General features: G+C 38.8%; 1 protein-coding gene across 1 annotated transcript in view; it reads right to left on the bottom strand.

The window, feature by feature from the left end:
- The window catches only part of AMPH (amphiphysin), a gene marked incomplete at its 5' end in the record, with an annotated part of 57,639 nt that overhangs the window by 29,033 nt on the left and 12,806 nt on the right, over positions 1–15,800 (bottom strand). The window contains 8 exons of the mRNA XM_010023463.1: positions 824–952; positions 2,336–2,474; positions 5,054–5,136; positions 6,037–6,112; positions 8,171–8,256; positions 8,504–8,611; positions 9,949–10,044; positions 12,284–12,378. Of these exons, the coding sequence (XP_010021765.1) occupies positions 824–952; positions 2,336–2,474; positions 5,054–5,136; positions 6,037–6,112; positions 8,171–8,256; positions 8,504–8,611; positions 9,949–10,044; positions 12,284–12,378 (812 nt within the window). The remainder of the gene's footprint in view (positions 1–823; positions 953–2,335; positions 2,475–5,053; positions 5,137–6,036; positions 6,113–8,170; positions 8,257–8,503; positions 8,612–9,948; positions 10,045–12,283; positions 12,379–15,800) is intronic.

Below are 15,800 nucleotides of genomic sequence, written 5' to 3'. Positions count from 1 at the left end.
GGAGGGCCTGGCAGCGGCTGCATGCTGGGAGCTGCCATTAATTCTTTAATTGCATGGGGACTTAACTATAAATAACTCTTTTCTCTTCCAAATAAATCTCTATGGATGGCAATGCCTTTTTCTCCCCTCCACAAGAAAACAAAACATCACATGTTCAAATTCTCTAGAATAATTGTTTCTCATTGCTGTGCCTACATTCTTCTGTGTTGTCAATTGAATTAGTACAAAAACAACAATTCAAATGAAAACAAGAATTCATAAACATTCTGCATGAGCTTCAGATCTGCATATTTCTCCCCACTCTACCAGACACAGGCTCAGATATCAGAGTTGTAATTACCATAATAGAAAGGGTCCATTATTGAACAACCAGCAGTTACCGTAACTGCATAAAAGCCAAACGACTGACTACAGATTCTACAGACTTATTTTACACAACCCTGGCTTTTCTGTTTGGTATATGCAATTAAAAAAAAAGTAATTAATCATTTCATAATAATAAGCTAGAATTAATTTTGATCACTTCTCTGCTGTGTAACTAATGATCCTATGAGTCAAAACCAAGGGAATAAATAACCTAGGTGGTACAGCCTTTTATACCCCCAAAAAGTTGATTAAAACAGCCAAGCACCTTTTCTTTGTAAATCACCCAAAAGAAAAAAAGGAATATGTTTTATAATTTTGATGGAAGAAAGAGAAATAATGATAACTGTAAAATGCCACTTGAGATGCTTAGGATTAGGAAAAGAAAAAAGCCAAGGCCACTATCTTGGAGAACTAAACGTGGTTGCGAGATGGGACCCACGCATCCTCTGTAGCTTACCTGTGATGGGGTCGTCACATTGATTTCTGGGACAAAGTTGTCATCAAAGAAGTTAATGATGTTCTCCTGTTTCAGCTCCTTTGTGGGTGTGAGCTTAGGCAGCGGTGGGACTGGCGGACCTTTTCTCAGCTAGGAAGACAGCAAAAATGTCACAGACTAGCTCAGGGATAAAAGAAAGAGCTGTAAGCTTGGCGTAAACAATTTGGGTTAGGTTTTTCTCTCTGCTGCTTCATAGGTTGAAAAGAACTGTTTGGTTCTTCACCACCAAGCACCTTGAAACAAACATTGTGGGCAAAGCAAAACAACTCTATGTTTCAAACTTATTGCAACTGAAGGTTTAAGATATAAAAGCATTTCTTGGGTGATTTTTTTCTGCTGTGAAGGGCACATGGTGCAAGACACTTCCTCTTCTGTGCAGCCCATAGTTGGAAGGGCAATACTGCAAAGAACCAGGCCTCTGCAGCTTTTTGGCTGCTTCTGTTCATTCCTGTTTAGCCTTGGGATTTTGTCCCTCCCACCTGTGTCTACCTTTAAAGCCTACTTAATGCTAAGGCCATATCATATCTGGGAACCACAACACCTCAAAGGTGCTTAGGTTAATAACTGCTCCTGCTTTCCAGAGATTCTCATAACTACGACAAACTATTTGCTTGGAATAATACTAAATACAGTTGGATAATTTTAAGATTTGTCAAAATACCAAGAAAAAAAGTCACAAAAAATTCTTGGGTGATATCGTGATATAACACCACTGGCACCAGTAAGACTAAATGAAGCCCTAGCAAATGAATATTCAGGCAGTGAGGTGTCACATTTTGGGAGACCACAGAAAACAAGTGTGCTCACATGTAACTAAATGCAAAACTGAATTTGTGCACCATAGAAAGAGTAATCAGCACAGAAGCTATCCCAATTCTGAAAACATCAGTGACATCAACACAAGCCTTTCATATGTTCACGAACTATCATGTACAATTCTTATGTTACAGATGAAATTGATGCATGAAACTGATTCTTACCTCACCAATGCTGGTGAGAACAGAAACGACTCCAACAGTGTCAAACTTCTCAATCCAGTGTAAATAACAACCAACAAGCCTTTCATTTTCACTAATTATCACAGCAGTATCTAAGCTAGCTCCATTTTATGTTGCAGAGGTCGACCAGACCTGTGATACTCACTGGCTAAATTTAAAGATGAATGAAGAGCAGAAATACAAAATGTACTGAAATTCACAAGGAGGTTTTAGAAACAGGTTTTTCAAACTCTCACTGCTGGGATATGGGTCCTTAGAGACTCTATTTCTTCATTCCTCCTTATATAAAAAACACTTTCCACCCATGCCTGTGGCACAGGGATGAACAATCAATTAACAGGACAGAGTGCAACAGAGCCAGTGGCCTCCCCATCATTTCTCAGTCACAGACTAGGTAGAAAAACCATTGTATGCACCATTTCAGCTATCTTTTACTGCACAACTTGCCAGTTTCTCTTGCTACGTTTCTGCTTACCTGTGTGGGTGACTTTGGTCGGGCTGGTACCGGAGATGCTGGTGCCAGCATATGGTTGGGACTAGCAGTAGGGCTTGGCAGGGGAGAGACCTCCTCTGGTGGTGATGGTGTTTTTGCAATGCGGAGTGGACCCGAGTCACTAGAGAGAAGCAAAACATGTCGAGTACATACGTATCATGCTGACTTATACCTTGACAATTTGATTCAATAGTTTAACTGCATCCCTGATGTAAAGCTAGTGACCACAAAAGGCAGTCCACACAGGAGATGAACTGAGCCATTATATAATGACTAAAACTAAAGCTGCAACTAAATTCAATTAAAATTCAGTGATCTACAGTGTCAAAGGAAGTTTTACTTTTGAGTGATCTTGATTTTTGGAACATCTGTTTACCTGATCACTCTAACTTGAGGGAAACAGAGTACCTGCACTTTTTCAGATTCTGTATTTGAAGTAATGTCTCACTTATAAGTTTGTAACTGTCATAAAATGCGAGATGGAATTATTGTCAAAAATTATTAGTGGAAGTATTATTTCATACACTTCTTAGAATAAAAGGCTCTAAAGATAAAATCCACAGGGGAAGGCATAACAATGAGTAATGCAAATAATTTTAAAAGCCCAGCAACTTTGCAAAGGTTTCAATAAAATAAAAAACAACCAAGATTATTATAAGGATATCACTATTCAGAAGGGCAATTCACCACAACTATAAACAAGCACTAGTCAAGTGACTTCAACAGAGCTCCGGTGGTAGTAAGAAAAGATCTGATGAAGCCCTGAGAAAGGATTTGCCTTTCCCATGAAAGGGCCTGGTGCAAACACTGAGACATATTGAGCTAGCTAGAGCTGCTGAAAGCTTACAACTCAGGGAGGCTATAAACTACAGCACTCAACAACCACAGTACTCAGTAAGAGAAGAGCAACTCCTACACATCTTCAGGGAGAAGCACTACCTGATTGAAGAGACCACAGCATAGACATGTTCCTAATGCTAAGACAAGAAAAAATAATTCTTTGGAAAGGACAGACTTAGCTTACACTCACCACCTCTTTCTGTGGAAATAGTAAAAAAAGAAAAAATAAGCAGTTATAAAGAAATTTCTTTCCCAGGTACAGTATTTGCCTTCAGGATATTCAGTAGCATAAAAGTTTTTAAGATGTTTCTTTTTATATAGTTCTTTAAAGGTTAGATATTGCACTTGTCTAGCACCTACTTCTCGTGCATCTAAAAATGAAAGCTGTTTTATCTTACAAAGACCCACAACTAAGTAGTCTTTTAGATCATCACGACTAATAATGGAAGTCGAAATCTATCCAGATTTTCACACATTAACCCATGTTTACTCATTTGCAGCAATAATGATGCTTTTCTCTCATTGATGGAACAAGTAATTCAGTGGGAACAAGCATGTGCATGCTGGACATGGTCTGGGAGACACAGGTGGAAAAAATACCTGTTTATTACAACATGTTCTTGAAGTTTTCCAGCACTACATTATTTTTCATCCCATAAAAGTATTTTACAAATCCTTTATGGAAACACAGTCCAGCTTGTAAGCCCATCCTGGGCTGGAAGTGATGATTCATAAGCTAGGCACTCCGGAGGCAGTGTACATGTATATGTAAATACCAAGGCAGTGTACATGTGTATGTGTGTATATACACACACATATACAAAAGAAGCATGGATTAACACTGAGCTAATCCAAACAAGAATTTTGGACACATACTTAATAAAGTAGTTCTGAATTTTGCATTAGGTCAGAATATTTCATTCTTTGTTCTTCCCAAGTGAGAGCAAAACAAATGTAGACTATCAGCCGTATGTTTGAGGCAGATGCTACGTTGCTTGGTCAATCTTAATTGTTGCTAATCTGAGTCCGTCTTGAGGACAAATTAGCATCGTTCTGATTGCTCCTCATGAGCTGGGATTGGCTGGAAATTCAGGATTTATGTATTCACTCTAAATATCATTGTGTTATCATTTATCATTTCAACCTCTTCTGCCTATCACTGTTATGGTACTGAGAGATCAAATTATGGCAGAAAGGCTATATTTGCTGCAAGCAAAAAGATCAGTAGTACTGGACTGATATTCACTGACCTTAAGAAAGCACCATCTGATGTTTTTTTATTTTCATTTTAAGACAAAAGTGCTCTTTAAAGTCATTAAAAATATGACATTTTGTGACATTCTTTTTGCTTCAGCTTTTCAGATGCACTCAGACCACATTTCTTGACTTTTCCCCATGAGCACTAGAGATAAAAGCTGATTTACAAAGGTTGGGTTTCTCACCTAATCATATGCCTTTAGGAGCTAAAAACACATCTAACCACTTCAAGGCTTTAAAAAAAACACTTAGGAGAGTCAGCAATGTTGCTGTAAACTAAGCACCTAAGAATAAATGAGCTATAGAGCTAGCTGGTGCAAACTGGTGTAAAAAGTGAGCTAAGCTAACTTGCAACAGCAGAGAATCTGGCCTTTATTATTTTTCTGAAAGGAAAAATAAGTGTGTGATGAAGGGAGTTTTGCACCTTTACTCACGTTGAGAAGAGCTTCACACAAGGTACCTTCATCTGCCATCCTGAAGGGACAGACCCAGTGACCGTGTTGTACTGCAATCACTACACATTGGTGTAGGTGATTACTACATATGCTGAAACCCACAAAGCTTACTGCAATGGAATTCGTTTTTAAAAAGCAGTAAATTCACCTTGGTGCCCCTTGAATGGTGAAGGCCTTGTCTGCGTGCTGATCTCCCAGCTTCGTCATCACTTCATACAGTTTGTGACACAGCTGAGAAAACAAAACACTTCCTTGAGTTTGTCTGAAGCACTACGGTCATGATTAAAAACACAGGTGATAAATCTGGTCAGACAACTGGTAACCTGCTAATATACAATCTGATAACTTTAAAATGGTATATAGGTCCTTCCAAAAATACTCAGTGCCACATATAACAAAAGCCTAAGTGGAAACCTATTAAAATCCACGGAATCAAAGGTAACAGCAGTTCTTCAAAAACATAAGCTGGTTTTCAGAGAACAAGTTTGTAAGTGATGACTGCTGCCTGATCTCTGATGAAGGAGGTTGTCTAAAGTTTAAAGCAACATGCATGGCCAAAGAGAATCATGTTTTCCCCCCAAAAACTTAATCCCAATTTACATGGGACTTCAGTCAAGTGACTTCTCCAAACAATTTTGGTTCCTATTAGCAGGTTACTATAGATAATACACTACCACTTAGCACGGCACATGCAAAAGATCCTCTCTGAAACTGCTCAATCTGCCTAAAAATCACATATAATGTGGCATTGCTGACAATGTATATAGCGGTCTTAAAGGGAATGCTTGACATGGGGTTTTTTTGTACCAATTAAAGCAATGATGTGCTTAGCAATTGGACATGGAAAAATATTGAAGGCAACAGCATGCTAAAAGGAATGAAGAAGTTATCAAAATAGAAATTGAATTTAGTGCTACAACTCATAGTGCACTATAACCCAAAACTGAATGGGCTGCTCCTTCAAAAATGGCAAGTTGAGGAGAATACCAAGGTTATCGTACAAATCTGGATCTAGGGCAAATTGTCAGGTGTGCCCCTGCTAGATTTTTACTGCTTCATTCCAAGACATTGGCTTGCCTTTATGCATATCACTTAATCCATTATGAACATGAGATACTCATTTTTACTCACTACAGCTATTTCCTTGTGAAACTTGGCTTCGAGGCTGGATACGTTTTTGAAGGTGTTCACATAGAAGCCAACTCGTCTATAGAGGATGGCACGAAGACAGGAAAAGAGAATAAAAGATAGGGGTGGGAAGGCCACAAAGGCAAATTAATTAATTCTTTTTCCCCAGACTACAAGCAGCATTCTTGACTATGACTCTCAACAAAGCAAATTGTATCAAATATCAGAATTGCAGCCTAGTGCATTCACGATTATTGCTGTTAAGAACCACCATATTTCACACCGTACAGAGTACGAAGACAGGAAAAGAGAATAAAAGATAGGGGTGGGAAGGCCACAAAGGCAAATTAATTAATTCTTTTTCCCCAGACTACAAGCAGCATTCTTGACTATGACTCTCAACAAAGCAAATTGTATCAAATATCAAAATTGCAGCCTAGTGCATTCACGATTATTGCTGTTGTGTTAAGAACCACCGTATTTCACACTGTACAGAGTGATGAGGTTGAGATGATTCCAGAGTGAGGAGCTTCAGCTTGTTTCAGGCAAGGGGAAGATTGGATTGGAATAAGTGTGGCTCAAGAACATGGAAGGCAAGGTGCTCTGAATCCTCTATTTGTCACTGGACAGTAGGGAAGCATTGACTAATGTCAATGAGAAGTACCACTCCAGCACTGCGAGTGCCTGTGCACTAAAATCCTACTGCAGCACCTAGGCGATTAGGGTGATTCTGGAGGCAGCTTTAAGGTTTACAGCTCAGTACTGCCTGGGGGTGGGTGTCCCATGCTCAGCCTTCCTTAAGAAACCAGCCCTAAAATACATGAATATGTATGTAAGAGAAAAAACAGAACCTAATATAGACTAGACATTTTTGCACATGCAGTCAAAAATCTACTTGCTTGGGGTGAGTGATCACATACTGCTTGTACACTTCAATAGTAGAAAGTGCTTTTTTAGGTTTTGAATTTTTCTTTTGCCTATTTAAAACTTCCACGTGTAATTTCTCAAAGATTTTTCAACAAAAATCATCTTTGGCATAAGAATAAGCCTGCAAAGTGTCAACCCAATGGATTATTTTCTCTCTGACGAATTGTAATAACTAAAGAAAAAAGGACTCTGAAAGCAATTGCTTTCTAAATCATGCCTATTGCTCAAATTAAATTCTACCTTTCTCTTAGTTAGTGGGTAATACACATACTGAATAATACTCTAAATCATTTGTATGCAGTTTTACTTTTAGTAAGCCCACAAAATAAATATATTGAAGTTCTAAGAATCTTTTCAACTGAAATAGGAAGAAACACAGCAGGAAACCCCTCTAGTAATATGCAATTTGACAGAAATCAATTGAGAAGGCAGAGAAGACAAAGGATACTTGGGTAACTCCCAACACATTTCTACTCCAGCATTTGTTAAAGACCATAGCACACCAATGAGCTGCTTGTTTTTCTACTGCTTTTGTTCTCCCATTCATTTTGTTTGCATTTTCTGTATGAACACAGTTCAGGATTCAACATCTCAAATGCATTACCTATGCCATCAAATGCTTTTACATTGCAGACGCAGCCAGTGCAAAACTATGAAATGTGTATTCTGATGTTGTTATAATGTTGTTTTCCCCTTCTTCTACTGCCTCAGTAGTACCTTACAGGAACTTATAAACAATTGCCATAAAATCTTTATACATTTGTAAGGTTCTTTGTTTCAATACCTTTTACAGAAAAATGACTTATAACTAGACCCATGCAAATCTGCAAAAGCACGTGGCTGCTCAGTGAAGTTACTTTTGACAGCAGAAGCATTTGATCCTTTTTATTAATAGTTCACCACCACCAAGGTGTCTAGGAAAGGTTATGGAAGCAGTCACAATCTGTCATTCTGTGCTCTGACACAGTTCTTTACCCATAAAATGGGGACCTTTTTGCATCTCAGAATGAAGGTATGATAAGGAATGTTAAGTTCCAAGGATACACTGAAAGAAATAAGCATAAATACACTTATAGTAAGTATAATTTTAGATCATTTGCAGGCATTTCCCTTTTTATTACTTCAAAAAAGATAATGCTCATTAAAATCCTCTGGTTTCTTTTTCTTACTCCCCCTTTAGGCCTTCCAGACACTATTTGCCTAGGCTTACCTTGACCAGAGAGATGGCAGCTCTTCTTGTAAATCAGTGTTAAACTCCTCAAACACTTTCTGTGCCTTCTGAAATTCTTCTTCTGCCTAAACCAAAATGAAACTGCTATCACTATGACACAGCAAAACCTGCCAAAATTGGGTTTGTGCATTTGTTTTGTGAGTCTTTTACAATTTTAATAACAAAGCATGTGACTCAGTCCCACACCACGCAGGCAAACACAAGGCTTGCTGTCCCCTCAGTCTCATCAAGAGAGAAAGTTAGGGCTCAGACAGAGACATATGCCTCCCAAGATCCCCAGGTCTTCTGCCAGCATCCTTCCAATTGTGGTACCTTGGTAATTCTGCCTTCATCTTTTCTTTTAGAGCTCTGCAGGGCTTCCAGATGATGCCTTGCACTGTCGTAGTCCACTAGCTTTCTGCTTCGTTTTGCAATGCGAGTCTGTACAGGGGGAGAAATGAAAGTCAATATAAACACCACCGCTTTAAAAGCTATTTTACTCATGTTGTCATCTAAGTTTCTGATGTATTTTTATTCTCCCTTATCTGCTGCTAATATCTGAATTACTAAATCATTCAGAAACATGGGAATGGTAAAAGAGACAAACTAATCACCTTATTTTAAATAAGGAACCCATTTACAGATGGTTTGGAAGGGGTCTTTGTGGGTGTAGGGCTTGCAGGTCTTAGAAGTGAGATATCAATGTCATGCAAGACTTGTATCATTCTTTAGAGTAAGTGGACCTGTTAAACTCATGGCAACAGTATCTTTTTCCCTTATCCAGTGTGCAAATTTAATCAAGAATGTATTTTTTTTCTACAGTTGGAAAAATGCTTAAGACATACTTCTGACACATAACTAAGATAACTGGAGTTCAGCAGATACAAGGAATTCTAATTTACCTGCTATAATTCTTTTAAAACTAAACAAAAGTCTTTTGATAAATACCAACTTTACAAAGCTGTGTATTATAAGAAAATTGCACATGCTGACAGGGTGTAAGGGCAGTTTGGTTTACGAGCAAGTTTGAGACTGAATGTCAGTAACACTGGGATTTTTGAATTATTTTTAGTTTGGTCCCTGATGTAAATGATAAAGGGGATGATGGCATGACATCTACTCAATTATAAATAACCACAAAGAATTTCCAGCTATGTCCATACTGTCACATTCAAAGGTTTAAAGGTATCTACCTCTCACCTGTAATGATCCCCACACATTTCATTTAGCAATCATCTCCCTGGACTGTATGTACACCAGACAGGCATACGGCAGAGACCAGAATCTGCATAACAGCTCTCCTGATGTGTACTACAAAATCTTTTTGTAAGTAATTAAAGGACAGGAATCATGGCTTTGTTAAGAGAAAGATATTTAGATACCCACAGGTGCATTTAGCCAGTAACAAAAGTCCTGCTCTTCATGTAATTTGTGTGGCATTTTTACAGCTGAAGAGCTTAACATGTCCCTGTTGAAATTGGTGAGAGCTCTCTCATACCAAATAAACTGGTGCAAGAAGAAACATGTAAGTTTTATCTATAAAGGCTGATTTACTTCCAAATACACTACTGCATGAAAAATATTTTTGTTCACTTGGAAAAATCAATGCAGCCTAATGTCAGGGATTTACTTACAGAACATCTTTTACACTGCAGAAGAGAATGACTTCCACTTCCCCCCCTTTCTTAGTTTTCTCTGCTTGTAATCTCATTTTCTATTTATTTTATGACTTAGCAGTAATTTTACAAATTGTCCTTTATAGGAAATCATTACTGTACTTTGATATCAGGAAATTGTCCTAGATATGTATCCAAGGTCAACAACGACCCATCCACCAGCTTTTGATGGAAGTCTTCCCAAAGTTCATCACATTTCTGTAAAGGTAGAAAAGAGAAAAACATGCTTAGAATGTACTTTAATTTCACTCCCAAACAAGGAGAAATGCAAATGTAATTGGTAAAGACTATTCTGAGGTTCTACAATGTTCTTTATGGCAATAAATCATAGTGCAATTATAAGGTAAATGAAAAGGAATACTTTGACATTGCAAGTTTTAATTCACAACAAAATCAGATGAAGCTTAATAATTAGTTTGTGTTTTCATTCTTTCAATTAATATCTGCTTTGTGAAAATAAGGATATCATGGATTCATGGTCTTCCTCATGGTTTCAGGTCCCTGATAGTCAACACCACAGAATCTGAAGCTGCCCTAGTTCTTATGCCTAAGTATGTTCACTGATGATGAACCTTCCCTACAGAGAAAAGAAGTACAACTAAATATAGAAGAGTAAACGGAATTAAGGAAAAAACAAAGCAGGTTTCCCATCAATGACAAGGATTTGTAAGCTTAGCTTTGCTAGGTCATTTTTAAACTAAAAGCTGTACAGACCCACCCTAAAAAAGGTCTATCCCACACATTAAGGGACTTTTGATGAAAAGGCTGATGATCACACGAGAACTGCCTCACACTGCTAGAGAACTGGGATGCCAGATATGAAACGTGCCAACACTCTTTGGTGGGAGGGAAGGTAAAGGTGGGGAGCACTGCTCTGCAGGGCTGTTATCTTTACAAGTCCAAAAAGCTATTCCCTAGTATTTGTTTAATCATGAGCTACTATAGGGCATATTATAAATGCTGTGTGATGCCAGCATTCAGTTCATTCATTTTCTACCCTAACAGAGTCCCTAATGAATTATTACAAACTATTAATCATGCTTAAAAGAAATACCTAATTTATTAACACAACATTTAATCACAGCAGTCTACAGAGCAGCAGAGCATTAGATCATAGCAACCAACTGCCACTCTTTGTATCTTGCTGATGCATTTTGCTGGACAAATTAATATCACGGAGATTTTCTGAAGGCTAATGGCCTCAAAAAACATAGTTCAAGAGTCTTTTAAGCCATCATCTGTGCTACCATACAGAATAAGGTCATTTAGATGGGCACCTTTTGGAATGATCATTTATATCCTGGACTACACAAATGGATCATTCTTTTTTACTCTAAGATGAGTGATGCATAAATCTACATTTCTGACTATATAAGGGGAAAAATCAAGAGCAGAGATTTTAATATTGCCCACATTAGTCTCTTATTAAGAAGACATGTCTCACATTTATCCCTATATCTAACAGCGATTAAGTGCTAAATTCTGGTCCTTTCACACAAAATTACAAATTTTTGAGTGTAAAACATAATAGCCTACAAATACAAGATGAAGTGCTACTGCAAGATGCAGCAGGAGATATTCCAGCTGTTCTACCTAAAGTAATATAAACAGTATGGTATCTTAACTTACACAGTTTGGAAGCTGGGTGCTTTTCAAATCAAAACCATGACATGCCTTCAACAGCAGGGAGGGGTAGAGGAAGGCAGCCAGAGAGAAGAAAAGCTCTGTCTTCCAGTCTCTTGTTAATTATATTATCCAGGAGGCCTTGCAAACTGAATGCCAGGTGGTTGAAAGCTGCACTGATAACAGTTTGCACTTGTCACCACCAGCACCATTTGCTGACAGATTTCCCCTGGAATTAAGGCTGTTTAAGCAGGCAATTCAGAGCACCTCAAGTCAAAGTCCTGCAGTGTCCTCCAGAAAAGACTGTTCTTCTCTAACCACCGGAGGAAGCTAAAAAGGCTAAAATGAATCATGCTCTACAGCCTTATTTGCCCTTAAATTCCAGATTCTCATCAGTGAGTGTCCTGTCAGCTATCCTCTTTTGTGCCACTGGCTCAACAGTTGCTATATAGCACACAAGAATAAAGCAGATTTGATTATTTTTAACATTCAGTTGAATTGAGACTCCTGACTGTAAAACTGCATGTAAGGTACCTTGTACAACCTTGTCAATCAGTTGCTATTAGGACCAATTCTGCTCACACTGATGTTGACCTCAGTGGCAGCTTATGTCAGCTAGTTCGTAAAATAGACATTGCAAATGCGGCATCTGGTCAGCAGGAGGTGCGTTTCACAAGACCAGTAACTTCCATGCTCAGAAAGCAGGATTTAACATACAACGAAGAATCAAGGGTGATTTCGGATGTACAGTTCTCCTACACAGCTCATATTAATCGATTTGCAGCCAAAATACATTTCTTCCCACACATCTTACCTCGCCAATCATTTTCACATCTTCTCGTCCATACCAATCTGGCTCATACACCTCATGAAGAGATTCTGTAAGCTTCTTTGAAGCATCTTGCATCCCTGCAATTAGACAGAAGGAGGAACATGTAACTGCGAACTACAAGAAACAGTTGCTAAATATCTATATTTTGACCCACATGTACCCATTATAGTATTCTTACTGGCATGCTTAGAATACTGTCTTCAAGAGCTGAAACAAAGCCTTGATTTTCATGCAGTTCCCTCAGGTCAAGAAGAAATGTCCCTCAGAGAAGGATAAACCCATACTTAGATGTGGGGGAAAAGTTTCTATTAGATTAGGGATTCCTTTTTCTATTCTGAACTAAATATATCTGAACATGAATACCAACCTGGAGGGTAGCCCTGCCCACTGGAGACTACCCAGTGTAATAGCCAATTGAAAGACTGTCACTAAAGAAATAAACATTTAGCGACCTGCCTTTGGTAAGTCTCAGCTCTTCCACCCTACAAAACAGTTTCCTATCTTGTTCATAATGAGTACCACAGCAATCTATGTGGAAGAAATGGCATTTCCAGGGTGGCAGGGTTAAAATGGCAGAGATTTATGGGAATTGCTGTCTATAAAACTGGACTTAGGAGAAAAGCTAGAAGAGGTCTGCACTAAACAAAAGTGCTCCCCATAATGGAGGAGGTCACACACGGGCAGAACATAACTCAGGGTTTCTCTCTTTCCTTGTTTTCAAAGATACTTCAGCCTCAAGCCCTTTCACGTGTAAAGCAACAAAGACTGAGCTTGTTATTCTTGTACCCACAATAACAATGCTGACCTAAAGGTATATTCATAATGAAGCACAGAACAGGCAAGAGCTGAGACAGTGTCTAGGGAAAATTGATGCCTGAACTTGGGGAGAGTGCTGTAATGGACCTGGTTTCACAAAGAATCATCATCTTGTATCACTGCCCAGTCAGTTTAGAAGTATGTGGAGCCCAGCACCTGTTTATGCTTGCACATCTGAGCTGTCTTGAAAATACCTCTAGCATAATCTTCAGATTTAACTGCTCAGTGTCTGAATTTAGGAGTAACATTGACATTTCTGTTTTCTGCGCATAGAGAAGTTCAGGAAGAAGAGAATTCACATGAAATTTGAATGTCTAAAAAGGCAGACTTTACCTAATCAGTAGCTACTACATCACACACTCCAAAACACACATTTGAGATATGACAGGAAACTAAATGAGTACTGCACACTTCCTAATACAAAAATAGTGGTCTATGGAATGGGCAGGAGAGGAAGAAAGATACTGAAGGAGCTGAAAGTAGATGGCATTTCTCAGACCTTGCATACAAAGGAGAGAATGGCATGGGAAAAGGGGGAGAACAAGTACAAAGGAAACGCTGGTGTTCACAGGGTACAAGCTTTCACCTTTTAATCAAAAGGTGCTGGGCCAAAACAGAATATTTTATCTCTTCAGAGATTATCTTGGTGCTTTTTAACAACAGAGCTCAGCTTAGAGAATCGGTACAGCACAAGAACTCAAGATGCATTTCTTCCTCTTCTCCTTTGTGTTGAATGCTTAGGATGACGTATCACCAGCTAAGAAAAGGTTCCCGAATAAAGGGACTTTTTTCCTTTTTTTGCCTAGAATATGCCAGATTATAATAAAATACAGATGATCTTCACACATTTTTCCAGGCAGGACTCATTTAAGATCTTCAATGCCAATGCAAATTCATCAGCTCAGGAGGCAAGGCAAAACCAGCACAGTACTCAAGAAGGCTGTTTGTGTCCAGTCAGGGTGAACACACAGAGCAGGAAGGTTTGTGCATCCCTGCTTATGCTTGATCCTTTCTGATACCTGAACCTGTGCTCTTAAGCACACTGTGTGCTAAACCTGCCACGTCTGCTCTGGCTAGCACAGCTGCTCGCTAATCCCTCCTGCGGCTTGTACTCAGCTTGGTGACAGACCAGGCTCGGGTAGAGCACCCTTTCCTATGCAGGCTTCCTTTTATACGTGCTACAGGACTCAGGCATCTATCTACTTAAGAGAATAAGTAAAAGACACTTAACATCCCACACTTGAGTCATATCAGAGTCACACCAACTTTTGCACTTGTGTTTCAGTTCTGAGGATCTGGTAATCCTCCATTCTACAACATTCCTGTCAAAAACATCAATCAAATCCAGTTGCAGCGTGAGGCAAGTGGGCATTTATAGTAAAATTTGGCTTCTTCAGTCAGGAGCTTCAGCCTGAAATTTCCACAGGCCAAGATCATCCATCCTACTCCTACTGCATCTATCCTCGGTTTACTGCAATTTACCGAGGTAAAGGGCACAGGTAAATACCAATCCTGGTATTAGGTGGTTTCCTATTCTTTTTCATGCCTGTGGACATAAACTTAAAATGATTTATTTGCCTGGTTTTCACACAGAATTATTTCTTATGTGCTGATACCTTTTATGCATTATTCAGCACTAAAGAGGATTAGTGTCTCAGCCACAGACTGCGGGCTGTGTCTCTCTGCTGTTTTTAACTGCTATCACCGAGAAAGATTAATTGCTTAAAGCAAGTCATTAAAGTACTAAGAAACATGGAAAGAATTTTTACTGCTGCTGAACAGTTAGAAATTTATATTTAATATCAATTGTTTCATTTAATACTGCTGCTTCTTGGTAATTGGGTCACTTATTTAAGAACTCCAAATGCCAAAATAATTGAATCGCTTAGGAAAAATGATACTAAATAATCCAGTTACTGAAGTCTGAAGCTCACAGATTAAATCATCCCTCTTCCTATGGGAAAGAGCCCCTGTCCCTGGAGCCCCAAAGGACTCCTAGAGGGTCACATTTGGTAGGGATCCTGGGGGTGGCACTGCAGAGACATTACCATTAAGCACCTCAGAGATGGCAGAGAGTAGGTAACTCTTTGCCATCAAAATTCCAATGTACTCAAGCTCCCATGGAGACAGACACTGGTCTGGGACTCCACGCTGTCATAGGAATCATATACTGTGGGGTTTCCTCACTCCCCAGCAGGGAAATCTAGGCTGAATCATAGAGAAAATTCCATTTTCCTGATGGAGTGAGCCACCTTGGTCTGGGTCTTAATATTTAATTATTTGAGGGGGGAAGAGAGCTTCATGTGCAGTTCTCCAGGGAAATGACCTATCCTGCCATAAGAGTTGTATGTGTTATTGCTAGTTACCCATTAGATTTTCTACAGGAACAATTCAATCATTTCATAATTTATTACTAAATTTTACATAAATATGATGAATAGTTTTATTGCTCCTAAGAAATCACATGATTCATTTTATGATTTGTGTGCCTGGAGCATATGTTCAGTTCTGTCAACTGTAGGCTAACAATCAGGCACCAAAACTGCTTACAGACCTCCAAAATCTCCTCTTCCCTTCCTGTAGACTGGTTATTATTTCTCACTTCATTAAGCCATCTGAAAAGTACAGTGCTTCTTTTTCATGATGCAGGATTCCTTTTTACATCGACTACCTTGCCACCTGC

The sequence above is a fragment of the Nestor notabilis genome, unplaced genomic scaffold (genome assembly GCF_000696875.1).
Source record: "Nestor notabilis isolate BGI_N333 unplaced genomic scaffold, ASM69687v1 scaffold2701, whole genome shotgun sequence".
NCBI lineage: Eukaryota > Metazoa > Chordata > Aves > Psittaciformes > Psittacidae > Nestor > Nestor notabilis.
This window is presented reverse-complemented; position numbering and strand designations above follow the sequence as displayed.